This window comes from Bacillus rossius (genome assembly GCF_032445375.1).
Source record: "Bacillus rossius redtenbacheri isolate Brsri chromosome 4 unlocalized genomic scaffold, Brsri_v3 Brsri_v3_scf4_2, whole genome shotgun sequence".
In the NCBI taxonomy this organism is placed as follows: Eukaryota; Metazoa; Arthropoda; class Insecta; order Phasmatodea; family Bacillidae; genus Bacillus; species Bacillus rossius.
In genome coordinates, this window is record NW_026962011.1 from 21,889,231 (window position 1) to 21,916,499 (window position 27,269).

General features: G+C 35.8%; 2 protein-coding genes across 5 annotated transcripts in view; one reads left to right on the top strand and one right to left on the bottom strand.

Annotated features, from left to right (window-relative positions):
- Positions 1-328: 328 nt before the first annotated feature.
- LOC134542354 (ATP synthase subunit O, mitochondrial) lies at positions 329-26,747 on the bottom strand. The gene is made up of 6 exons (XM_063386523.1): positions 26,391-26,747; positions 21,068-21,112; positions 18,356-18,466; positions 17,772-17,904; positions 9,116-9,228; positions 329-650 (listed from the first exon to the last, which is right to left on the bottom strand). The coding sequence occupies exons 1-6, from the start codon at positions 26,415-26,417 to the stop codon at positions 450-452; spliced, it is 630 nt and encodes a 209-aa protein (XP_063242593.1). The 5' UTR covers positions 26,418-26,747; the 3' UTR covers positions 329-449.
- The window catches only part of LOC134542351 (transmembrane protein 39A), a 31,026-nt gene continuing 30,183 nt past the window's right edge, over positions 26,427-27,269 (top strand). Inside the window, exon 1 of one of the 4 annotated variants that reach the window (XM_063386518.1) lies at positions 26,427-26,568. The gene's annotated coding sequence lies outside the window, so the exon portion shown is untranslated. Of the gene's footprint in view, positions 26,569-26,728; positions 27,263-27,269 lie in introns of those variants that run through there. The other 3 variants (XM_063386521.1, XM_063386519.1, XM_063386520.1) reach the window with 3 other exon arrangements.

A 27,269-nucleotide genomic window follows, 5' to 3' on the forward strand; every position in this document is an offset into this window, starting at 1 on the left:
ACATTTATAGACATCACACGCTGTTAATGAGTCATTCTGAATATTAGCAAATGTCTGCTTCCAAATTTAAATTTATGAATATTCAAACACCTTAATGCAATCATGTAGGCACTGCATTAATAGAGCTAGTAACTTATTATTTCACTGTAATGCTAGAGTAAATTAAATTTTAAAAAGAAAAAACCCTGAGTTTAAACCTATTTTTAATCTTAAAATGTATTTTGCAACTTACAAGCACATTTAAGAAAAATCAAAAAGCTTTTTATACCTTTCCACAAGAAAATGAGGTGTATACCCAAAGTGTTTAGGTCAACAAAGTTAACAGATGTTCAACAGAGTATTATGACTGTTTATTATGACTAGGAAAGTATAACACCCTTATTAGCAATGGATGCATTAATATAATGTAACTTCTATTATTTACAAAATGTGGGGATAAGTTAAACCTTCTATACAGGGGTGGTGATGAGCTCTGTATATTTCTTGATCTTGCTGGCAATGCTCATGTCAATGTACTTGTCCCCAATGCTGACCACCATGCCCCCCAGAATGGCTGGGTCCACCTTCGCACTCAGCAGCAGGGTCTGGCCTTGCTTCATGAAGCCTTTCAAGGCCACCTCCAGGTCCTTGCGCTGGGCTTCGTCCAGCGGCTGCAACACAGCACCCCATCATCATCACAATATAATCCCTCACATGATGCATGAGCAAAATTTACAGTCAGCTAGTAAAATATAAATGCAATAAATCTTGTTGAACCTTGCGATGAGCACCACATACGAATCTCACACCTCATTTTTTTTTTCCAGCCAATCACAGTGCTCGTTCCTACTCCCACATCAGAAGCTATCTTCTTAGCTGTTTCACCAGCATCAACCTCTTCAGAGCACAAAACTTTTCATTCATTTTCACAACAGTTTTCTTTTTTTTCTCCACCATTTTAGCAAAAGCAACAATAAAATATGTACAATAACATTGGTTAACAATAATGATAACAACTGCAAACACTTCTAACATACAGTTTAGAAACTCACTAGCAAAACAAACTATCACTTTGAAATGCAAACACAGACGACAGCTGAGATTGAAAATATAGGAAGAGGTTTCCGGGAAAGAGCCATTGGCAGAGTCAAGGCCGCAACCCTTTTCGGAATAGACTAGGCGCACAAACAACATTCCAGCCACAACTTTCACTTTCCTATCTCTCCCATCTAGCACCCAAATTTCACTAACCAAAATTAAAAAATAAGTTTGGCGATATACCCGGATATGAGAGTCTGAATATCGCAGGTCTGGATGTATCAGGTTGTACTGTAATAATAATTGGACTTCAAAGCACCCAATGGCCTTGCGTTACACCTTTATCTTATTTTCTCCTACATCTTATGTTACGATTACCACTCAAATTTCATAGCTGTCCTAGGCACAGTTCAGAGCCTTCTACTTAGAGGAAATACTGCGCTAGAAACACCAGCAAGCATTACACTTATCATTCTGCCTCACTAACACTGATACACCTTTGATTAAGTAGGCCCCTTAATAGTGAGGTCTTTTACTATCTTAAACATTAGACTATATACATTTACAAAATTTCAACCCCTAATGGAATGAAAATGGGGTGAATATGGTTTTACATTATTAAACATGTTTCTATAACTAATCAAGCGTAAGATTAAAACTAAACTAACAAAAACTACCAGATCTCCTTTAACTATTTTGTGAGATCCCACGCCTAAAAGGTGTAAAAAGGATACTTTGATTTCAAAGAAAAATGTGTATAATAAGTCCTTGATTAACAGACACTTGTTCATTGGACATTCGTTATAACGTACACTGTATTTTGCTGCCTTTAATTTGATTAACGGCCCCCAAACTCTTCATTACGAACATTTCCGCGTCACGACTTATGAACAGGCAGGGTTGGTTGTTCTGGAATGGCCTGTACAAACACTTGTATCTAAGTGCTGCACTATGTACACACGTGAATAATTCTTGCATGCATATAATTATTGTAGGATGACAAAAATGTTTTAAAAGAATGTTAGCATTATTTTTTCACGTGCACCTGCAAAGAAACATTAACAATGCATGTGGCAATGAAAACAACTGCCAACTCACCCCTTTCACTTACCTGTGCATCCTATGACTACGGAATGTGTGTAGCCACATCTAGGGAGCCCAGCCACAAAACCATTTTTGCATAGACAATAGAAGTATTTGTCAAGTTAAAATATAACTTTTAAACAAATATATATATAAAAAAATTTCCCCATTCTTATTTTATTAAATTCAATATTTAAATATTTTTATATTTGTACAAAAATTTGATTTGGTATAAAAAACTGATATTAACACAGCCCTAGGTACCTCATTCTACAATTTCACCATGACTACGTCATCTGGCCTAATATCAGTCTGAGATGTGGCTAGACCTGAGCTGATTTCAATAAATGTAACAGTAAAATTCAATATAAATGGTGGTTATAATCATTATAATTAAAAGTATATTATGAATCACTGCTGAATAAAATCATGTCCCCATAAGCACAGCCCTCTGAAGAATTAAAGCTATTTGTATGTACGTGGGGTGAAATAATGAGTTGGCTAATTTGCCAACCCACCTTGAAAACCACAGTTACTCTTGCATTCAATGTGTGCAGCACAAATATAACATCTGTGATACTTTATTCACTTGAATGCTTATCATGAAGAGAGTACTGTATAATGGATGGGGAGAACTAAAAACAAAGATGCCACTAGTCACAGAACAATTCTTTAACCACAGGCTTTCTTTTATTTGCAGGTTGATAGGGCTTTACTGAAGGAGGATTTGAACTTTGAAGGGAGGTTTATTGACAATACTAGTCTCTTCTGGGAGGAGGGAAGGCATCATAGACATTTAAATGAAGTTGTAGTAGAGTATGGATGAGAGAGGTATGTAGGGCACACACATAAACCAAAAGTTCGTTAGTCCTGATAGATGTTGTCACCAAATATTTTCACCACTTGAAAGTTTTATTTTAACTGGTTAGTCTATTTATAATGTGCCGGCTAGCTAGTTCAGGGTGAGCAGATAACTTTAAAAACAAGACACCTGGGGTTAGACGAGATAATGAAGTTTGTAATAAATTAAAAAAATTAATGTTTATAAAAATTATGTCACGAATTTCTATTAAGTTATTTAGGGTTCATTTGTCTATAGGGTCATAAAAATCAGATGTGTGTTTTGGGTAGCGGTGACAATTAGGGAAATTAACAAGCGCCACAATGGCGTGACTTATGGTATCGGCGCGACAATCACAATTTATATCCAAAATTAAATTAAATTTTAAATGTTTCCCTAAAACATTTTCTACACACGTAGCTTTGCACATCTACTTGTGTCATAAATACACACAATCCTATTTACTTTCAATTGTTATATTTACTTTACAAACTATATTGGCTTTAACTTAGAGCATCCTTCGGTCTTCAAAAAGTCCCCAACATTCCTTCTATCGTTGCCAGCCCGTTCAAAAACGTCCATATGGCGCATTCCTATTGGCCCATACGAATTGTAAGATTTAAACTTTAAGTCCAAAACAATTACACATAATTACAGGAAAGCTTCACTATAAAGAACATGAAGGGACCAAAAAATAGTTGAGTTTGTTATACTGAAGTTCTTTATACTGAAACATAAGCATTGTTATAAATATGTATACCGATAAACACATGAAACACCTTAAGTGTTTTAAGGTTCAGTATCTCAGTCATTAGTAGGGGCCTGTTCTTTTCGCGATCGCGATTAAACGACGATAAACGCGAAATCACCGTTGAATACAGTTTTTACGCGAAATCGCCATAACACAGCGTTTTTACACGCAATTTTGTATTAAAACGCGAAATCGCAGTGTTTTTACGCGATATTTAAATACTAGTTAAAAGACTTGTCTCGTCAATGGTAAACAAACACTGCAACATGGCCGCCAAACATTAATCATAAATGCACTAAAGCAAACAAAAGCTTACACACGCTCACGTTATAATGTTAAACCCAAAAATATACTGTAAAAATACGCAAAACTACGGCGTTTATTTTCCTTTCCGGCATAATGTTTGGATAGATAAGACAAACAGGCGAGGTTTTAAAGCGTACGCACACCGCTCGTGGCACTGACGTCAGCTTGGAACAGCGACGCCTGATAAATACAAAAGCAAGCAGATGATTGGGCGAACGGTGTTTGGAACAGCCTTACGTGAGTGGCTATATCACGTCCGTCGGGGGCGCTGGCATATAGTTGGAACAGCGTCGTAGTATCAAGCAGATTAAATGGCGCCAAAAAGCGGAAAAATGTAAACAAACATTAATTTTCGAATGGTGTGACGATGATGATTAGTTGGCCAACAGTTTTTATAGATTTTGTTGGGTCGTTACAACAACGCGGAAATACCATAACGCCGAATGTCAAAATTGACCACAAAGCCGAAATAACAACTGAATGAATTTGTGTGTGTTTCTTAAATGTACCTTAACGCCGAAATACCACAATCAAACCTAACTTTACCTTACCTTACCTTACCTAGCCTAGCCTATCCTAACCTAACATAACCTAGCCTAGCCTAGCCTAGCCTAGCCTAACCCAACCTTTGTGGCAGCCCTGTAATGACATTTTTCGGCATTGTGGTACACAGCAGTTTTCTAGCTGTCGTCGTTGTGATCAATTTGGCATTTCGGCGTTGTGGTGCATCCTCGATTTTGTTAAAGGGATTAATAGTTTTCCAGATTAGTTTATGGGAACGAACTAATAATCAGTGTCTAAATCAAAAGTATTGTCATATAAATATATGTAACCTATTTGTTTAGGGTATTCAGTAATGAGTAGGTTCAAGTAAAATTATTTAACTTAAATAATTTTAGATATATTTACGGTAACACTTTTTTTTTAGTTTTTAGCACCGCTTTTGTGTTTTTAAGTGAATTTTAGCACCACTTTTGTGTTTTAAAGTGAATTTTAACACCGCTTTTGGTAATTTTTAATGACGAAATCTGAAAATTTTATTTACCACTTTCAGGGGGCCCTAGTCATTAGTCTATGGCCGCTTGAAGAACCTGTTCACATACTCTCTGCTGATGCTTTGTCTATGGTCAGGAGACACATTGTAGGCAGAGCTGCCAACCTCAAATCACACCCATCAGTAATGACAATTATATTAAAAAAGTACGCGTAAATCATGCACAATAAATTTTTCCTGAGGAATTATGACACACACAAGAGAAAACAAAGGACAATAATATGCAAAAAAAATTAAAAATGTAGGCCTATGTATATGAATACAATGAAAATTAATGAATCGAAGAAAAAAACTATTTGAACAATACAATCATCTGAATATGTAAGAAATGTCATTAATTTTACAGGAAATTTTCAACCTTCAATTCAAAGTATTCAAAGTTATACTTTTGAACAATTATATTTTTATTTGCTTCTTTTATCCTGGTTGGATAAGAACTGTCTTATAAACAAACAACAGAAGACAAACAAAAGAACTTGTAAACAATAACTCTGCGTTCGTTACTTTCGTTTTTTCAGATGTAGCGAAAAAACTACGATATGGATTTATTGCTCGTCATGACTATAAAATGTTCCGCCTGTTTCTTTAATTCAATGTGCCCTCTACAGTCATCCCTTCCACCATGTGCAATCGAAAAGTCAAACGTGCATACATTACAAAACGCGTGGTGTTCCAAAACATTTGAAGACAAGCATGGCCATTCTTTTGAATAGTTAGGTCTTAGGTCGAAAGTTTTGAAGAATTGCGTTCTTTTTTTTATCCCCCAGATACACGCTTCATTTCTACAACCGGCCGGTAGCCTACAACTCACGTAGTTTCGGTTTCCTACCACGTTCGTGCAACTTTGGATTTCACTCAAAAATTGAAATTAAAAAAATCGAAGGGTTGGGTTAGGTTAGTCACAACATGCTTGTTTTCATTGATTTAGCGGCTGAAGTGGCGTTAATACCGAAACGCAAAACTTCGGAAATCTTCGGAAATTCTTGCAGGGAACCGAAACTACGTGAGTTGTAGGCTTCCCACAACCGGCACTGAAGAACACAACACTATTGAAAAAAGGAAAAAAATTTCACGTCTGTAGACACGACAAAAACAATATGGTGAAAAAAATGAATTTCAAGAAATAAATTAAAACAGCACAGGTTAGCCAAAGTACCGTACAAAAATTATCGTGATGTAAGTAGCCAACAAACGAAAAGTCCGAGAATATGTACTATTTGTATCGTACAACGGACGTAATACCATCCCATTATTATTTCAAAACACGAGAATTAATCTACTCATGTCGACAGTACATGCGCACACATACTAGTTCCGTTATTGTTTTTGTTTACGTACACGCTGTTACGTTTGAATAAGAAAATTAAAAATAAAGTACAAGTTTTTGGATGGTAATTTTTTTCAAAATTTGCCTCAAGGTTGTTCGTTCAAGTGAATATTTTTGTTTCAGGAAGAAACGGACCGTCGTAAAATTCGTTAAGATGAAATAAAATTCAAGGTTATTATATACGTTTTTGGCGGGACCAAACAATGAGTTCGGTTAAGTGAAGTGTTCGTTTAACTGAAGTTCGTTGTACTGGTGCTTTCCTGTACAACAATAACCAAAATATTAAATGTTTTTCAAAATAAAACTTAACCAAGGAAAAATACGTGTTATTAAATGTTGTAATAAAAAATAAGTTTTTAAATGTATTGTTGCAAACGACTCGGTCCACAGTCATAGAGAGCATTCACAAAGATAAATGTTTTCTGTTTATAATCAAATAACATTGACACTCGATACTATTTTGTAATGATTCACAATATTAAATTTAATGTTTGCAAACGTAAATATAAACAAACAATCTGGGCCTATGTTTCGGCACATGACTAACAGACTGGCGTAGTGCATGAAAAGGAATAAATGTCACATGAGTTCAGCGTTACGCAGAGCTAGGTATCAGGTACAAATTTCAATAATTACTTGCTAAATGCCCCGATTATCACAGAGAAGTTACGGCAGGAAGATATAACTTTGTGCAATGGTCAAAACTATATAACAGACAGTGAGTTGATGTGTTCTGAAGATGAAGCTCAGCAGGAAATGGAACTTATTTTCATGCAGTATCCTCCTTATATATCTGATAAAAACAAATTCCCAGGATTTCTTACTGTATGTACTGTAAATATATTAGCTGACTTAAACACTAGCAAGTTAGTAGTTGACATTGAATGCATACAATTTATATTAAAAAAAAAAAAAGTTAGTTATGTTAGTGCATGGACTCATAAAAAAAAGTTTTAATTCATAGGTTAATATCTTAATAAATCAAATAATTGTCCTGTTTTTGTCCTAGTAATGTTATATTGCATATCACATATTATTCATTAATTGTTTTATTTTCATGTCTAGGTTTATGTACATGTCTTCATCATGTGCGGTGCCTGCTTGTTGTTGCAACTGCTTGCATGAGGTTGTATCCGCATGGCTGTTTCTCTGCAGTTGGTTCCCAACTAGGCCTGCCTTGGGTACTTCGCCACTTGCAAAGTCTGGATTTATTTTTATTTAATTTTGTGAATTTGTTCTCTCTTTATAATTATATTATTGTACATGTGTATGCAGTGTCCACCATTACTCAAACTGAAGGTGGGCATGTCACAAATATTCATCACCAATAATTATATCTTATTTGGTACAAATTGTTACATGTTGTTCAGTAAAATGTCAACAAAATCATGTACAACAATTGAATAAGTAAAACTTAAATGTTTGGTAATGAAATAGTAATTAAACAGCAATAGCAGCTAAGGTTATAATTTTAACACTTACTATGTAACACTTTTGAATAAAATCCTAATGTATGTGGGCTGAAATGATGGGTCAACTAATTTGCCAACTCACCTTGGAATCCACAGTTTCTCTTGCATTCAATATGTGCAGCACAAATATTATATCTGTGCTACTTTATAGACTTAAATGCTCATACATAACCATATTTCATTATAAAACCTAATGCTGTATTTCACTGCATATAATTTTTTAAGTTCTAAAATGGGTTAATACAATTTCATCACACAATCACGTATAAATGCATGTTAGATTTCAGTCTGAAATACAAATTATTGTTATACAGCCATATTGCAGGAACATAACTTTCTCTTTTGGTATTTTTATATCCAAGCTAGGGATGGGAGAATCCACATTTTTGTCGAATCCGAATCCTTGTTCGAATCCTCAGTGTTTGTCATTGAATCTCGAAAAAAAACCACATACGTAAGTTTGCATGTGTCTAATTCTCTGTTAAATTAATCCTTCATATGTTTTCAAAAAATACGTTTGTATAACAGACACCATTTAAAAAAGTTACGTTTTTTTCTGCATGTTATATTATTGAAGGTTGGAAATGATCGAGTAGTTATGCTAATTGACAAAATGCAGCGTAGTTTATCTTTTGTTTGTGCTATTTCCATTACCTTAATAATATAGTTTGGGTATACAATTTTAAATTACTAGGTAAAACTCTTAAAAACCCACCTCAAATCCCACCACGAAGCCTACGAATCCTCGAATCCATATGATTCGGTATATTCGACGAATCCAAGATTCGAAAATCCCATCTCTAATCCAAGCTTAATTTTTTGAAATTTGTAAAGTGTTTTACACGCAACTGAATTTCATAACATTAGTTTAGTACCCTAATTACTGAATGTCAGTAGGAATATGTTCCAAATCTCAAGTCAATTTTTCTCTTTCAAAACTCATTAAGTTCAACATATATTTTTTTATATTTGTAAATACATCAAAAGTTAATATTTTTGGTAGCAAACTTACCAAATAATAATAATAAAAAACCTACAAATATAAATATTTTTTTTTATCAATACTAATATTTTTATAGTTGTAAAAAGTTTATTTTCTTTCAAAGAAAAATTTTAGTTTTTGGACATTTACAGAAACGCATTTGCTGGAATTTGGAACCATTCATTAAACTCATTAAACTTCCTTATTTTTTTGCTTATACAAGGCAGGATAAATTGCACAAAGCTCCTGTAAACTCCAAATGTTAAAAGTTTAAAAGCTCACCTTAGATGTAATGACCTCGCATGGAACCTCGCCTCGGTGAGCAGCCATAATCACCTTGAAAGCGTTAATGATGCTGTCAAGACTCTTCAGGCGGCCGTTCTCGGCCAACAGACCTGTTGGGAAAACAATGTGAATTTGTTTAACCCAACCATATGGTCAGTATTGTTTAGAATCTGCTATTCATAAGATGTAAAAAGGTTCAACATATGCTAAATCTTTAACTCAAAGATGAACTATGTAGCAAAGTGGTACAAAAAACTGTACGCGCATTAAGGAGGTCCTAATTACACCAGGCCAATTCTGTGGAGGTCCCTTTCTGCAGACCATGGCCAATTCCTCCCCCAATTTCCTTGATGAGTTTTTTTAAAATAATTTTGCCGAAACCTATAACTAGAGGCACGATTATATGGTAATGCGCGATAAAATGAAATAACACCGAAAACCGCTTGAAAACACGAAATAAAACGAAATTGTGCGAAATCCGCAATATGTCACGAAATTTCGTCTATCCTGATTATTTACGTTTTTTTTTTTCATCCTGTAAGGACAATTCACTATCTTCAGCACAATCAAATATTTCTGACAGTAACTAGCAGCCATATATATATTATATGCGACGGTGATTCATTATAGATTTTAAAATGAAGTCTCAGAATTAACGTAATATTTTCTTTAAACGATAATCTTGTGTACCATAATAATTTAAGATGTTGATAACTTTGATACAATGGCCGCCGTTCACTTTCTGTAAATACAAAAATAACAAACGTCCAAAATATGTTTTTCTAAGATTACGTTTTTAATCACTAAAATATTACACACTAAAGCGCATTGCTTTTACTGTTTATTTAAAATAAAGTACATAGGGTACGAAAATATAATTAACCCTGCTTAACGTAACGATTGTAAATAATAAATAGTACATGTTTATGTCGGTATTAATTTTCACGTACGTATGTTGATATTCGGTATGCGTTTGTATTTGCATCTATTCTTCATTGTTTTGATCTTTCCAGCACGGCAAGTTTTTGCGTATTAAGAGGTTAAATTCTTCCTATGTGATTAAACATTTTTGACATTGCCTAAAACAAAGGTTTCTTCCAGTGACCGATCGAAATAATTTTCCAGCGAAGGATTTTATTTCAGTGATAAAATTTTAATGTGCAAATTCTGTAACTGCAGGCTAGACTACGAGAGACGCGATACGCTTGTGAAACATGTCGCGAGTGAGAAACATAAGCGTTTGAGGCAAAACTCATCTGTTAAACGACATCCTTGTCTAAGAGTCTTTAATGCCATTAATTTGCTGTTCAACTCAAGAAATGTGAGTAAGGTTAGCATAGAAGATGCAAACCTACAGAAGTCTCTGCATAACTTGCCTTCTGTTTCTCATCTTCTCATTGATACATTCATACATGGCTATGTTGCTTTCAAAAAAATAATTGAGAATTAACTTTCATTGCCAGAAACAAGCCAAATTGATGTTGCAAAGGTACTTTGCTCCCTTAAAGGGGACTACAGTGAATTTGCTCAAGCCAGTTTAAGGGCAATCTGGTTCCCAACATCAAATGTTGATGCAGAACGTTCATTTTCCAGGTACTCACTGGTAGTTAGTGACAGAAGACAACATCTCACGCCAGAAAATGCGGAAAATTTAACTATGATAGCATTTCAATAAAACCGTCTTAATAGTAACTTTGGAAGTGCTTAATTGTGTAATTTTGTAGTGTATGTGATTGTAATTAAGTCGTGAAATTTTTAGTAGTTATTTAAAAGTTTGAATTTATGAATTTGCAAATGAACTTAATTATCAATGAATTTGCAAATGAACTTAATTGTAATTAGATCATGAGGTTTTAGTGTTTATTAATAATTGTTTTAATAAATTAGCATGTCGTACAGAAAAAAAAGAAAATTTTTCCGTGGGTATTTTGAACAAAAAAATAAAACCATATAACACCGAAATCTTTATTTCTTTACACCGAAATTTGTCTTAAAATAACACCACAAAATCTTGACTCTACCTATAACCCAACAAAACATCTCCATACTATAAATATTAAGTGTTTCTTTTTATAGTAATATTTTGACAACCGTACATACAAAATCGAATGTCTGTAGAATTTAAAAGTTTTGTTGTTTAATCACATCCCTACAAAATTAAAACATACATAATGATCAACTGATCACATCTATTTCTTAATTCTAGTGTACTCATTTACTGCCCAACAGAAAGTCTCTTCGCAAACTACATTGTTTTTGCATGTTGCAATGTAGTTTATCTACAGTTTGTAATGACGTCATGTACAGTAGAATCCCGCCGATGCGACCCCCTCTTATGCGTCCATTCCGTTTATACGACTGTTTTTTGAGAAACCGTGAAAAATTTGAGCAGAGAAAGTCGAAAATTTGAGTAAAATCAGCTGAAAAACAAGTCTGTTACACTTTGTTGGGCGCTATGTGTTCATGTTTATCTTGGCGAGCACTCTACTGTAAGCAGGCAGGCATACAAAAGACTACTAAAAATAGATACCACCCCTCTAGACTGTCCACGCTAGCCAATACCGCCAATACCGGTAAACTTTAAGTGTGCGTGAGAGATAAAGATAAAGAAGGTGAAGAGGACGAGACCTGCCAGCCAATATATTTGTGGGAGGGAGACAGATAAAAGAACGAGCCCTGCAGCAAGCGGAAGTGGTCAAGGTCGACATTTACCGTCACACTCTCGCTAGCTAACGATGCTGCTGGTCGCCAGACCCCCCCCCCTTCCCTTTCTTTCTCTCTCTCACGCACACGCACGCGCTTACCCTACTTCTCGCATTCCTGCACGTCAGCCGGACGGACAAGAGCGATAAGCGCCGCCAGACCACCCGTCACGTACATATTGCTTTTGTGTCACAGGACGCAACCTATCAAATGCCACGCTAATACAGTGAAACCCTGATTATCCGTTTTCCAATGAACCATGAGTAAAAAACCGATAATCCAGGAAATCCTACAATGTGGGAACACACTCTATAAAGTTACCAAATGCACAATGTATGTACTATTGCAAAAACTTTCAGTGTATCAGTTAGGTATTTCCATAAACTGACACCAGCAGCACACTGTATATACACTATCAATAGGGCCTGGAAAATTTCGGTGTTTTCAATATACAAAAAGCGGTACTTTCAAATTAGAAAAGCGGTGGTTTAAAGTCGGTATTTTCGTTATGCAATGGAAATTTTACCGGTATTTTAAATGTTGACTAAATTGTGCAGTTATTGAATATAATAGTTTACATAATTAATAAACAATCCACGTATACTAGGAATAGGCTAATATGCATAATAACAGCCAATTAAATCCAAAACAGTTACACAAAACACACACGTTAATATAGATGTTTACAACTACTTTTTTTTTTTTTTTTTTTTTTGGGGCTGCCAATGCCACATGCTTTGCCGACTTTAGGTGTTTGTCAATTAAATCTTTTCTATCCCATGAAACTTTACAGTTGCAAAATTTGCACATCACTGTGCTATTGTCAGTACAATAAAACCCATGTTTCTGATACTGATATGCTCGTATTTAATGGAGTGGAGGAATACGGGGTTGCCACTTGAACAAACCCCAGCGCACAAATGAGAAGAAACTTAGTGTGAACTATACCCCAGATCAATTTTGAGCATCAAAACCATACACGAACACGGCTTATGTAAAAATAAGGTAATTATGCTGAAACACAAGACTTGGGTTAAAGGATACTTTAACCTTGTGTGGATCAAGTAGAAAACATTCGGCTATAAACGAAAGAAATAAGAACAATGCTATCCTGAAATGCTGTGACATGTTTTTGGAGTAGATAATCACAGCGACAGACCGACAGGATGCGCTCCCGCCCTTGCCGTCAGCGATGTTTATTTTGACAGCTCAAGCAATTATCTTTTCCTCCCTTCGCAGCAGCGTAAAAAAAAGAGAAAAAAAAAACAACACGCTGACAGTTTCTCACGCAGAAGGTTGAAATAAGGGAGGGAATGTGTTGAAATGTTAGCTGTTAAAAAAAAAAGGGGGGGGGGGTTTGTTTTTACATGGTTTGTGGCTCTGGGAGGGATGAGCCTTGAAGAATTAGCAGGGGATGGGAGAGGTAAGTGTCACGTCACGTCACGTATGACGTCACGCCGCCGGGCGGGTAAGATAACATGACAGCTGAGACGGCTTTTCCTGCGATAGTGGAGGCGCCGAGCTCGTCTAGACACTGCCGCGTGGCCAGTCTAGAGGGGTGGTATCTATTTTTAGATGTCTTTTGTATGCCTGGCTGCTTACAGTACAGCTCTCGCCAAGATAAACGTGAACGCATAGAGCCCAACAAAGTGTAACAGACTTGTTTTTCAGCCGATTTTACTCAAATTTTCGACTTTCTCTGCTTAAATTTTTCATGTTTTCTCAAAAAACGGTCATATAAACAGAATGGACGCATCAGAGGGGGCTCGCATCGGCGGGATTCTACTGTAATGGTACTTTTCGGGGATATATTCGCAGTGTAATATAGAAATGTTGTGGTTTTCGCGAATGTACTTTTCGCGTTTTCATGCGAAATTCGCGCGAATTTTCGCAAAATTCGCGATCGCAAAAAATTCCAGGCCCTAACTATCAATATTGGAAAATTATGCTTCCTTAATTTTTTTAAATGAACAAAACAAAATAAACTTCAAATTTGTATGTTTTAAGCAAGTAATTACGTATGTATTTTTCAAAATTTAAAAGGTACATACTCACCACATGTTATAAGATGCACACTTCTTTCTTATTTATAATGCAGAGAAATTATAAGATAAGTTTTTATGCAGCAAAATATTTTTGGTGTTGGTAATCACAAGTTTGTTAAGAGTCGATGGAGGAATACCATAGCACTTTGCCAAATCAACCCGTTTTTCGCCTGGATTTTTTTCAATGGCATTTATAATTTCTAAACGCTCTTTAATGGTTTTAACCTCTTTTGTAGGCCAATACATATCAATGAACCTTTACAAATTTCACACGTGCATTAGAGTTAAATGCGTAAAGCTAATTTACCGTAAACAAAGAAAATCTTGCGCATATACGGCCGGCCACGGAAACGCTAGGATGAACAATTTTGTCTAAGTTTCTCGCAGGATTTCACTGTCGCTAAATAGAAACGTGTTTACGTTGGGCTAGTATGTACAGTATATCGACCACGGTTATATTGTTGTGTCGATTATCGCACAAAGCAAGAACTATCGTGCGAGCGTTAGCTTTCGTCTGTTGTTTTATCGAAGTTGGTGAACCTGTTAGCAACAGCGTCATGCTCACTTTATTCGTTTTCTTTTAGTAATGGCCGCCATATGTAAATATTGGTATTGCGTGTCGTGTAGATACGCGTAAACTGGAATATTTCTCGGGAATTTGAATGTGAAATCGGTAAAAAGCCTGTAAAGTTCAACCCGTTAAACCGGGTTAAAAAATATTCGTAAACGATGGAAACGGGATTTTTTTTACATTGTTCTTGCGGGATTTTTTTGGGACCACGGACATTGAACAATAAAACCGGGAAATTCTACAATGCGGGAACGAATAAACGAGGTTTCACTGTACAGTCCGCAAGAGACATAATAAACCTTTAATAAAAAGTTATCATTTCAGCACTAAAACATCTGATTTTTCTATACAAAGGCGAAAATGGACACGTTGCACTGTGTTGAATTTTTTTTTTTCCTCAGCAACGGGAGCTCCAATATTGCTTTCTAGGGTATCATTTTTTTCGGGAGACATCATGCTATTTAAATACTGTAATATGAATTTAAAAAGTTTTCTTTTTTACACCATAGACTATTTAAATATGAAATCTATGCAATCAAAGACAATTTTTTATGTATTTGGATATATGGTGGGGGTAAAAATTGGCCCCCGAATTCTCTGTTGCGACCATTCCGTTTATAAGTCTGTTTTTCCGGGAACCGTGAGGGGTCGCATCAGCGGGATTCTACTGTACTTTGAATTCGGCGCGGCGTGGTTGTCACCCCTCCTACCCATTCCCCCTCCTTTCCCCTTCTGATACGTCACGATTCCTTCTCCTTCCAACTGGTAATTGATCCCCCAACCTTCAGGTTTATTGCGCTTGCGCTGTTCCCCTTCTGGGGCGCGGTATTCGAGGATTTTCAGCGCTGGGTCACCATTCCTGTTTAGCTGTAGCTACCGACAGTGTCGGGTCACTTTGCATTTTAGCAGCATGTAGTTCTCATTTAGGGGTACGGTGCCGGCGAGCTCTCGACATGGTAAGCTTCATCGCGGAACTTTGGTTTGTGTGCTTGGGCACCAACAGGTTGTGGCCCTGTTCTTAACGTCATGTGATCATTATGTAGCTTTTTGAAATTTGTTCTAAATTATTTGTTTCGGCTTGCCACTTGGAAATTACGTTTGGAATTCTGCAGTAGGGTAACCATGTCAAGTAGTCTCGTGGTACGTACGATTTTGTGGTTAAATAATTTTTCAATTCTTTTCTCTTTTTTTGGTTTAACTGTATCTTGCTTTGCCAGTTCTGTATTGTTCTCTGGTCTACATTAATAGTTTAAGCCGTTTGAGGCATGATGTGCTGTATCTATTTGACTCTCTCTCTTTTTGTCATTCACAGCTGGCTAGCTTTGCTTTGGGAGAGTTCGATTGCGGAACCTGATAATGTAAAATATAATAGTTTCATGTTATGCTTATAATTTTTGTACAAGTATTGAGTGTTACAGTTACAGTATTATCAGTATTATATGCGAGTTATTCAACTATGTATTTTGTGAAAGAAACTATTTGTATCTACAGTAGAACCTCGATGATACGTTCCCGTTTCATACATTTTCCCGTGTCATACGCCGATTAATTTTGGTCCCGCCGAAAGTTCTATATTTACAATGGTTTACTTTCCCGGAACATACACTTATAAAATCTTTAATTTCCCGTTTCATACGTTTTTACGAAGCGGAAAAGTCTTAAAATTCACAAATTTTTTTGTTATATTCCTCCTGATAAACTACGTTTTAATGCTTTTATTTTGAAAAACGTTCATTGTTTACCTTTGCAAACGTAAGAAAATAACTTTATCGCACCATAGATATGAATAGTATCGGGAAGACTGTGCACTTCGCTATTAGCATCTATGGCCAGCACCAAGCGAGACTAGTGACGCGAATGATATTGAAAATGGTGCACGCGATTTACCAAGGCATGGATCTCATATTTTGTGCATTCATTAATCTTTGAACTGAATATACTTGTTTGTTATTGTTTTCTTACGATCGGATTGTTTTATATTTTACGTTTCTCAAGTTAAAATTTTATTGAAAATTGTTCTGTTGCATAAAGTTGTTTGTAAAATGAAACAAACCAGCAAAAATTTCTGTTTTTCTTTTTACAATAGCCTAATTTTTTTATTTCTAATTTAGGCTTGGAACTTTTCCCCTCTCCAAGAAAGGACTGCTTTACTTTGATTATGGACTGTATTTTACATTTCTGGTAGTGTTATTATATGTATATATAATGATGAATTCATATCTTTCATTAATATGATGCAATTATTTACACATTATGTATTTAAGTTTAATCTGACATTGGGCTGGTATGCTAGATTGAATTTTTTTTTTATTATTGCCATTCCCTTTTCATACACTTTCCCGCATCATACACCATTTTTGTGCCCTCCGTTGAAAAGTGTATGACAGGGGTTCTACTGTATTTATATTGTACCTATTTACAGTTGAAAGGATAGTAATTAAAGGAGACGTAAAGATAAAATTTAACTTTGCTTTTACCTACAATAACACACTTCTAGTAGCCATTCCTAATCCAGCTTAGGATTTTGTCATTTGTTTTCAGGTACATATTTTGTGAGGGTACTTTTTATAGTTTATCCATGCGTGAGTTGGAGGTTATTTGCTGATCTGCAACAAGTACCCTTCAAGTTGTGTTGATACAGTTTTATGTAAATACACTAATATTTTGCTGATATAGATATAAAAATAATAAGGGCAACAAAAACACATAAGTATTACAATAGCTAAATTACTTAAATTTTACTTCAACCAACTATTAAATTAAACTGCTGTAAATCTGTGTTACTCAGAAACCAAGACATTTTCAGAAGAAAATTTGTGCCACTGGGCACAGCAGTGGCCCTCTGCACTCTCACCACGCTGCAAATTACTGTCAAGTTTATCCTGTAATCTGTGTCTTATCGGTGGTTCGTTGCTATGGTACATAATGCAGAATTTAAAAAAAAAGCAAGACAGGTATATTATCACTTCACTTTTTTTTTCCTTCCCTTACAAATCATCGGTTGGCAAAAGTCGGACCAGAAGATCACTTTTTTCGTGAAATTTCAACAAAACCTTAGTAATGAGATTCTACTGTACCTATTTCTTCTGGAAATACTGCTATTTTTGTGCATAGATCGACACCATCTCTGAAAGCCTCACAAGACACTAATTTCAGTAACTCGAATGTGTTAATATAAGATACAACATTATCATTCTGTAACCATTTGACATCAGTTTAATTTAGGCAGGTGTTTTAAGCCAGTAAGGTATAATAATGTTACGTATAAAAACATCACCCCTGTTTATAATGGATGTTAACAGTGAATAAGTGTGAGGAGTGCTTTGCAACTGACCGAACAGATTAGCAGAGGCAGCGGACATTGCCATCTTGGAGCACACCTCCTTCATGGCATTGGCCTTGATGCTTCGCTTCACGATGGGGTTAGCGATGAACTCCCTCAGCTTCGTGTCCGTCTTCAACTGACCCTGCCAAGTAATCATAGCAGCTGTACAGATTTTATAAATGTACCTACACTGGCGGTTGGTTTATTAAACAAACTAAGTCAAACTGGGGATCGGAAAATGTTCAGACCTTTTCAGGATATCAGGCATTAATAATAAGGCAGTGCAATGCGAGCTACCACCATAAGATAAATTAAAGTTTATCTAAAAGCATAGAGCAATAACAAAATAGTTTTGTACGGAAACATCATAAATGAGTTTTACTGTATTTTGGTTCAGAAAAAGTAATTTTCTGAGAACATGTAGTTTCAAATAATGCATTCAAGAAATTATAACTGCCCATCTATTTCATTGCACAGTCTACACACCACCAGGTATCACACTCACAATTGCTGTACCCAGCCAACTGTGTAGGTATCTACGTAGCAGGACATCGCAGTGAAATGTGCACACATGCCTACCTCAGAGCTCTCACCTGGAACTTGAGCAAGTCTGTCTCCACTGCATCAAGCTGCTTCATCTTGGTTGCAGCAGAGTACAGCGCAGTCGCGTAGCGGCCATCCAGCCCAAACACTTGGATGGGCGTCTGCAACAACAAAACTATCACGGTCCACCAGGGGCACACACACCAGATATAGCCCTCATAAAATACTAAAAAAAATATCAGAGAAATGAAAAAGGAAAGCAAACAGCAGGCAAAACAAAATTCTGCAAATGCTCCTGAGGTGAACACAACTACAGTCATATAAACTACCGAGGTTGTTACAAGGTTCCCTAATGATTTCCCACATTTTACACCATTTATCTAACTACACAGATAATGAACCAACACATCATTATAGCTCTGCCTTCTCAGTTTTTGTTTTTGCCTACTTCTTCACCTAATGGGAAATAGTGAAGGCTGACAAACCCATGCAAACACTGACCCTACAGTGTCGAGAAGTTAAAAATAACAAGAAATCCCACACTGCATTTTTCCAACAGAATTTCTATTACAGTCTAATTCACAACCTTCTCCAGAAATTTTTTTTTTGCTGACCATTCTACTCATAGACTGCCAGGCATTTAGGTATAGTGAAAAACTTTACGTGAAATTTCACATCAAACCACGGTCAATATCACTGATTTCACTAATCTTACAGGAACTGTACTGGGTCTCAGGCTTACACCATGAGGGAACAAATTACACTGAGATCTCATTATAACTACTACTGTCTAGAGCATGGGCATATCCAGGTTATGTAGTTAATTAAAATTTGTAACTATTCCAACTAATCCTCACAAACAGATAATTAATTTTTTTTAATAAATATCATTTTCTTTTGTACTAGTTCATTATTGTAAGACATATTTGATTTGTTACACTCAACAGTTTGGTTTTCACCTGGTGGCAAGGAGTCCTCCCCTTTCTCTCATTTCCCCCCCAACCCCCCTTTTCATCTCCTCAGGTCCCTAGCAGCCCTCATCCCAGCATTCCTTCCTCTAACCCATTACACTCCCTCCCTGGCCACAAGGAAGAGAGCCTCCCTCTTTCTTCCCATTTGCCTACATATCCTCTGCAGCTTCCACCTGTGATCTCTTCGGCCTGCATACCCACCTGTGTGCCATCCACCCATCTCCTCTTCTGCAATGCTTCCCACCCCAACTCCGTAATCACTTCTGTTGAACTAAGCATTTTCCCCTCTTCCCTTCTCCTCCACATACCCATCACCCCTCCTCGCTGCTCTACACTGCACCTTCACAGCTCCCTTGCCTCAGTCACTAGATAGGGATCCTAGATAGCCACCGCATACTCATCATTGGCCTGACCCAATGAGGGGTAAGCGTTTTCCCTTACCCTCCTCCCTGCCCCCTGCAGGATCCTGTCAAGCAGCCCCAGCACCCTCCTCTTCTTACTCACCAAACGCTGAACCTGCTTTGCCCATCCAGCCTCATGGGCCCTCCTCTACGAAAGAGGATGAATTCCAGATCCCTTAGCTTTTGAGGAGAAAATTTGCCCTCGGTCTAGAGATGCAAGTTTTTGAGACTAGAATGTAGTGCAAGTGAAATTTGAAAGAATTACAGACTAGACTCAACACTAATACTATCAGTTTATGTTTCATGAAGAAAAATGATTTTAAAAGATGGTAAAATATTTCCCCATTTAACAATTAAGATGATTTGGACAAAAAAATAGGTCACAAGAATTTGATCACCCGCCGACAACAGATATACGTGGCAAGCAAGACGGAATGAAATTGTATCATCTGCAGGAAATGATGAATAAACAAATAAATGAATGGGCCTGACATCAAGGTCATTAAAGACAATGAGAGGTGATGAGATGAGAATGAAACACTGAAAGAATGAAATAGGGTGGGAAAACAAGAATACCCTGAGAAAACCCACCGGCTCATGGCAATATCCAGTACTTAATAAAAATTCGGGTTGATCTGCAAGGAATCTAGCCCGGCTCGCCTCAATAGGAATGCAAATATTGTAACAAATCACAATCGTGCCCGGCTAAGAGAACTGTTTCTTACACATACATAAACACCTACAAATTCTCCTGTCAACTATTCAAGTAGTTGGGTGTAAAATTCTGTTTATGATTAAAAAATGATGATGATGATTCTCAAATAAAAAAGTTTAAAAAAAAATTCAGACGTTTATTATTTTCACAGAATACATTTGCAGAGCCACCGAAATGACGCAACCTCTCGCCCGAAACAGTACAAAATACATACAAAGCAGTACAAACAGGGGACCTCCACCACTAACACACTATGAAACATATGAAAAAGTATAGTTATAAAAAAAAAACCTTTTAAATGAGATAAAATACTGAAAATTAAACCCATTCATAAATAATAACTTAGTCAGCAAAGTGAATACCAGTAAAAACATAGTTAACAGTCATTTCTAAATAAAATGATTAAATATTAAAATTAAATACAAGCATATTAATAATGATAATTTACAAGTATGAATAACTAGGTCACTATGACATGGAAGCTATAAAATCAGCTGATTTATCTGCATGACAAAAGCATAGTATTTATTCTCAAAAAATTCTTATAAAAGCTGAGGAGAGCAGGGTCTTCCAATGTTACAATCTCGATGCGTAAAACAATGAACTACCAATTTATTTTACTTTTTCCCATGAAGAAAAACCTATAGATAAGTGGATGAACACCATGCATCTCACCTTGACCAACTGCTGCTGAACTGATGACGAAGAGAAACATCTTGCCTGCAACAGAAAAAAAAATTCACCCTAGTTGAAAATCACAATCCTGCCAACTGCTACAGCTCCTCACTCTACAGGAAACAGAACTAACAGCTTGGCTACATTAATTGACTTTGGACAGCAAGACAAATATCTCCCACGAATAAAAGAATTTTCCTGTTCTGTTTTATTATTAGTTCAATAATGGAATAAAAAGTTCAAGTAGACCAATGTATTAGGACCATCACCCACACTACCCATGACATCACATGGGCCAATCAGCATCCATCTGACACAATTTAGGATATTGCAATTGTAGACGGGCTTTATCCCTCACAAAGTATTCCGCCCAGTTCACTACACTGCTGTCAGAGTGAAGTTCAAAATATGATATCCATATCGGCCTTACTATTGGTCAGAAATAAAGTAGGGTAAATGTATGACATCATGGAAATTGGTCAATGCTAACAAACTGTATTGCAGAATAAAAGAATATAGTGTGTGTAATATTGACAACAGCAAAATCGAAGTAGCGACGTAAAAAAAAAATGTTAGTGAGTTTTGTAGGGGTCGTAGGATGAGGAGTGAATTAATAAGTAAAATACCTAAATGATGTTTATGAGTACACAATAAGTAACAATAGGTATGAAAAAATTTATTGGATATGTGTGGAAATAAGTCACGAGAAGAGGAAGGTCGTGTTTTTTTATATTAATGTAGTGGTACAGTGTAGAGAAAGAATGAGAAATTGTAGTAAACAGGTGAGCCGGCAGCCTGACGTAATGAAATGGATTTTGAAGTGCCCGCTGCGGGACAGCTGATTTCTCCTCCTCTAGGTCCGATTTTCCTTCCATACCCCTCCTAAGTTGGACCTGTCCACGCTGCGCATGCGCCGACGTCATGTCGAGGATATATAGAGTCAATTTGGTTAACTCGGCCTTCTTCGGCATGCTTTTGAAATGATATGTTGTAGACCAACCCTGGTCGCTAGTGCAGGCGGGTGCGTGGCAGCACTCAGCGTAAGTAATGATCGTTAGGAATACTTATACTTTTTTTTATCTAGTCAGTTTGTTTCGGCTTGCCCTTTGAAATTGACTTCATGATGTGTTTAGTAGAGTTAATATGATGTAATGAATAGGCGATTAGATTGTAAGACGTTATTTCTGCCGTAATATGAGTTAGCGAGTTTGTGGACGGTCCATATTTGGCAAACTGCACAAGCATGTTCACGACTGAATACCGTTTGGGTTAAGCACTTCATGAAAGTTGTTAAGCACGTTGCATGACAGACACGTTTGTAAAAGCTATTGCAAGGTTAAAGAGGTGCACATGTTCGTGAACGTAGCTAACTGTGTGGTGTACGTGGTTGTCTGCGACATACACACTGTCTGCGTAACCTTGAACCGAAAGAGACGGCAAACGTATTTTGTAACGTCTTATCGAAGTAAATTTCAGAACAGTATTGTGCGGCGCACGAGATGTGATTTTTGTATTAACATGTAACTTTCTTTTTTTTTTGTGCAAAAATATGTAACCAAGTTCCTGTAGTGAATAAGAAAATGTCATTGAATGTGCTTAAGAGAAAACAACCACGTGATGGTAAAATAAACAATCATGTTTAGAAAGATGATTTTGATTTCAGAACATGCAGGGTTATACAGTTGCTTGCCTTGTATGAAACTAGCGTCGTGAGGGCTTCACCGCTGGTTTCACAGGAAAGCGACAGATTGTGTTTCGCGATTTAGAAAAAAAAAATGGAGGAATGGTGATTTTTTTGGGTGTAAATTTAATATCTACAAGAGAAACATTGATCATAAATGATTATTACCATAAAGCCAAGAAAGGTAAGCGGTCTTTAAAGTGTGTTAAATGTTTGCGATTTGGAGTTTTGTGTATTATGTGTATTTGTTTTGATGTGTTAGGCGAGGTGTGTTGTGTGCAATGTTCAGTGAAATATTTATTTGGTTAAATTAATTATAAAATGAAGTAGGTAATGTAAAAGAGGCTTGTTTTTCTATTTGCAAGTCTGTAAGTGATAAAAACAAAGCAAATGTTTTGGTGAGGGTAAGTCATACAATCACACACATTTACATTGTGATATGGTAGGGATATTGATGAAGTCAGCAACAATGTTGTGCTGAAGTAATTACAACTGACCTCTACATTCTTACAAGCATAAGTGCGGAATGGGCTTTTAAGCGTGGGAAGATTCACATGCTTGTTTTGCAAAAGATATTGTTGATGAGAAAACAGGTTTTATAATAAATTATAAAACATGGTATCACAAAATAGGTAAATATGTAGTGTACGGATTAGCGCCAAAAAAAATCGTACAAATATAAAATAACTTTCATTATATGCTCTTTTACGTCCTCTTTTCATAACCGCCTGCGGAGATAAAAAATTCCAATTACTTTTGGAGATATCGCCGTTCTTATTTTGCAATACAAGCCCTGTGTAATCATTCAACAGACGCCATTTTATATTTTGCCGTGTGTGCGTGAATGCCTAAATAACAGAAATTTTCCATTAGGTAAGGTTAGTTACATTATAAATACTTCAGAATAAACGGAAATTAAAAATAATATCAATTAATTTTACTTGTATAGTTTTAAGTATTTATAATGTAACTGACCTGACCTAACAAAACGGGACAAAGGTAGATTAGGTCAGGTCAGCTACAGTATAAATACTTTGAAACTGAACAGACATTAAAAATAATAAAAATTAATTTTAATGGTTGTTTAGTTTTAAAGTATTTATAATGTAGCTGACCTGACCTAACAAACCGGGAAAAAGGATGAACAGTAGGAACTCACGTAATTTTCTTTTTACGTGATGTAGTCGTTCAACTACGTCGCGAAAAAAAAAAAATCATATTTGTAAACAAGCAACAATGGTGAACGCGGGAAGCCTACGATTCACTCATCTTTCTGGACATACCCGAATACTCACGTTGGCAAGCCTTTTTTCAACAGACGAGAGGCAAACGCCCGATCGTGCATCTTCTTTTTTTTTTGTTTATTGTAAATAAATATGCAACTCATGAAAACTAATGGTCAATTAGGTTATGTTAGCTACATTATAAATACTTTAAAACATTGTGGATGGTTGATTTGGTTAGGATAGCTACATTAAAAATACTGTGAAATCATGTAAACGGTTTCCTAGCGCTGGATAGCTACATATTAAAAAGTTATTTGCTAAGCAACCATAAAATGATTTTACAGTTTTTTTAATGTAGCTATACTTACCTAATATAACCAACCATCCACAATGTTTTAAAGTATTTTTAATTACTTCTTGCTAATTTTAAGAAAAGAAGGCTTGCCAACGTGAGTATTCGGGTATGTCCAGAAGGATGAGTGAATCGTAGGCTTCCCGCTGAACGCCGCATCAGTGCACAGCATGAAAATTAAAAAATTCCATATCTCCTAAAGTATTTGGAATTTCTGATCTCTGCCGGGTTTAATGAAAAGAGGAAGTTAAAGAGCTCAGAATAAAGGTATTTTTGGAATATTAATTTTTTTTTTAACAAATATTGCCCAAATATGAAAATTAAAAAATTTGATATCTCCTAAAGTATTTGGAATTTCTTATCTCCGCAGGCGGTTATGAAAAGAGGACGTAAAAGAGCATATAATGAAAGTTATTTTAATATTTGTACGATTTTTTTTGGCGCTAATCCGTACACTACATATTTACCCAAAATATAATAAACTCAGCAGAATTATAAGGTAAATATGTAGTTGGGCGGTATTTGCAAAAAAAAAAAAAAGAGGTTAAAAAACCGAAAATACTTTTATTCCATGCTCTTTAACTTCCTCTTTTCATTGAACCCAGCGGAGATAAGAAATTCCTAATACTTTAGGAGATATCGCCGTTCTTATTTTGCAATACAAGACCTGTACAATCATTCGACCGCAGACATGTTTTTATTTTGCCGTGTGTTCATGAATGCCTAATTAATTAAAATGGTTGATTAGGTCAGGTCAGTTACATTATTAATACTTTCAAAATAAACAGACATTAAAAATAATGTGAATTAATTTTAATGGTTGTTTAGTTTTAAAGTATTTATAAATAATGTAACTGACCTGACCAAACAAACCAGGACAAAGGATGAACAGTAGGAACTGACGTGATTTTTTTTTACTTATCACTTGCGCAACAATATCCAAATAAATAAAACATTAAAATTTGAAACGTTAAAAACTCACTTAAGTTAGAGGCGGGTACAATTCCTTTGCCATTAGTAGAAAACGATGTAGTAATTCACCTACGTCGCAAAAAAAAATTCATACTCGTAAACAAGAAACAATTGTGAACGCAGCATCAATGCACAGGTATTGTGATGAAAATTAAAAAATTCAATATCTCCTAAAGTATTTGGAATTTCTTATCTCCACCGGGTTTAATGCAAACAGGAAGTTAAAGAGCATAGAATAAAAGTATTTTTGGAATTTTAATTTTTTTTTAAACAAATATTGCCCAACTAGGAAAATTAAAAATTTTGATATCTCCTAAATTATTTGGAATTTATTTCCTCCGCCGGGTTTAATGAAAAGAGGAAGTTAAAGAGCATAAAATAAAAGTAGTTTCGGATTTTTACATTTTTTTTTTTTCGCAAATACCGCCCAACTACATATTTACCCTGAAATATAGAACACAATACCATGGAAAATATTAATAGGCATTATGTCCTATCTGGAATAGATGGGGCTAAAGTATATAAAAAAAGATAGTGGATAATATTTCTTTGGTATCATGTCCTACACTAGAGTAGGACAGTAGGTAGGACTGATATACCGTGGGAAGTATTAATTCGGCATTGTGTCCTATACTAGAATATTGTATACTGTAGTATAGAATACAATACCCGAAAACTAGTTTGATAGAGAAACGTGGTTTGTGCAAAACAAGCACGTGAATGTTTACCGGCCAAAAAGGAGGATGGTAAAGACGTCAGGGCCGACATCTTGAGAAGTCGTTAATATTATGGTATCGGGATAGACTACTCCCTGCTGTCGTTCAGCAGCATTTCGACCTTCACCATTAGCCTATTATGTGGTAACCTTATCAAAGGCCTTTAATAAAACAACAAAATAAAACTAAATCCACCTGTTTTACCTCAACGAACAGCTTCAAGCAGGTCAGAGTTATACAAGAGAACTGTTATAACACTATATTGTAACGTAAATATAAACGATGAATGGTCTCAAAATTTACAATTCTTGAATACTACATTTGTAAACAATACATTAACACAGGATTTAATATAAATTAAAGTTCCTGTACCTACCAAAACCTTACACCCAGGAGCAGCCATTTTCAGATTCAAGACCAAGGAGCTCGTAGATAGATTATCAATATAGATCGAATTTGTAATATTAAGCGTCCTGTGAAAATATAACTTACTTTGTGAGCGAAACAAACACAAACAGGGTGTATTCTGAACCAAATATGAAAAATAATTTCAGGTAGCAAAATTTGTTTAATTGATGTTAGAATTTAAATATTTTTTTATTTTTTGCTAACAGAATCAGAAAATAAGCTGACATAAAGTGTTTTGAAAAAAAGGTATAATAATATTTAGCATGAAAGAATTGTGAATTACTGAATTTTTATGATTGTATTCCTACACTATACAGTAAATTCTGGAACGTACTCTTTTGTTTGAAACATGGACTATTATTTATGTGTAATTTGTAAATAAAATGTACGTAAATGTATTTTATTTGTAATAATTTCAATAAAAAATAATTTTTGACCAAAGGCATTACTAATTTTCGTTAGTAAACGTTAACTATCTTTCAATGGCAACACTATTGAAATTTAGAGGTTACATTTTCCAATGGATTGTGATTCACTTTCCTGCGTAATTGTGATAGCGTTGAAATTTCGAAAAATGGTAATTTTTACTCTACATGTCTTATAAACAAAGCCCATAATTATTTTGAAACTCTTTACTGGGGCTGAGGAGGAGGAGTGGGAAGGTTAGGATTTTTAAGGTGAAAAATGGAGAGGGGGCAGGGGACAACTGGGAACTAGAGCACATAGAGGGCGGAGAGCTCACAGGTGAAAGTTCCGGAGGGAATGAAGGCGAACAGAAAGAGGAAGGCTTGCCTTCTTTGTAAGGTCAGGGAGGAAGGGAAGGAATGAACTGGGCTGGGGGTGAGTA

Coding starts and splice junctions, on each gene's coding strand:
- LOC134542354 (XM_063386523.1), bottom strand. CDS start 26,417: ATGGCTGCTCCTGGGTGTAAGGTTTTG. Junction 17,905..18,355: donor CAGACTTGCTCAAGTTCCAG/GTGAGAGCTCTG, acceptor ATTACTTGGCAG/GGTCAGTTGAAGACGGACAC. Junction 651..9,115: donor GCGAGGTCATTACATCTAAG/GTGAGCTTTTAA, acceptor GCTGTGTTGCAG/CCGCTGGACGAAGCCCAGCG.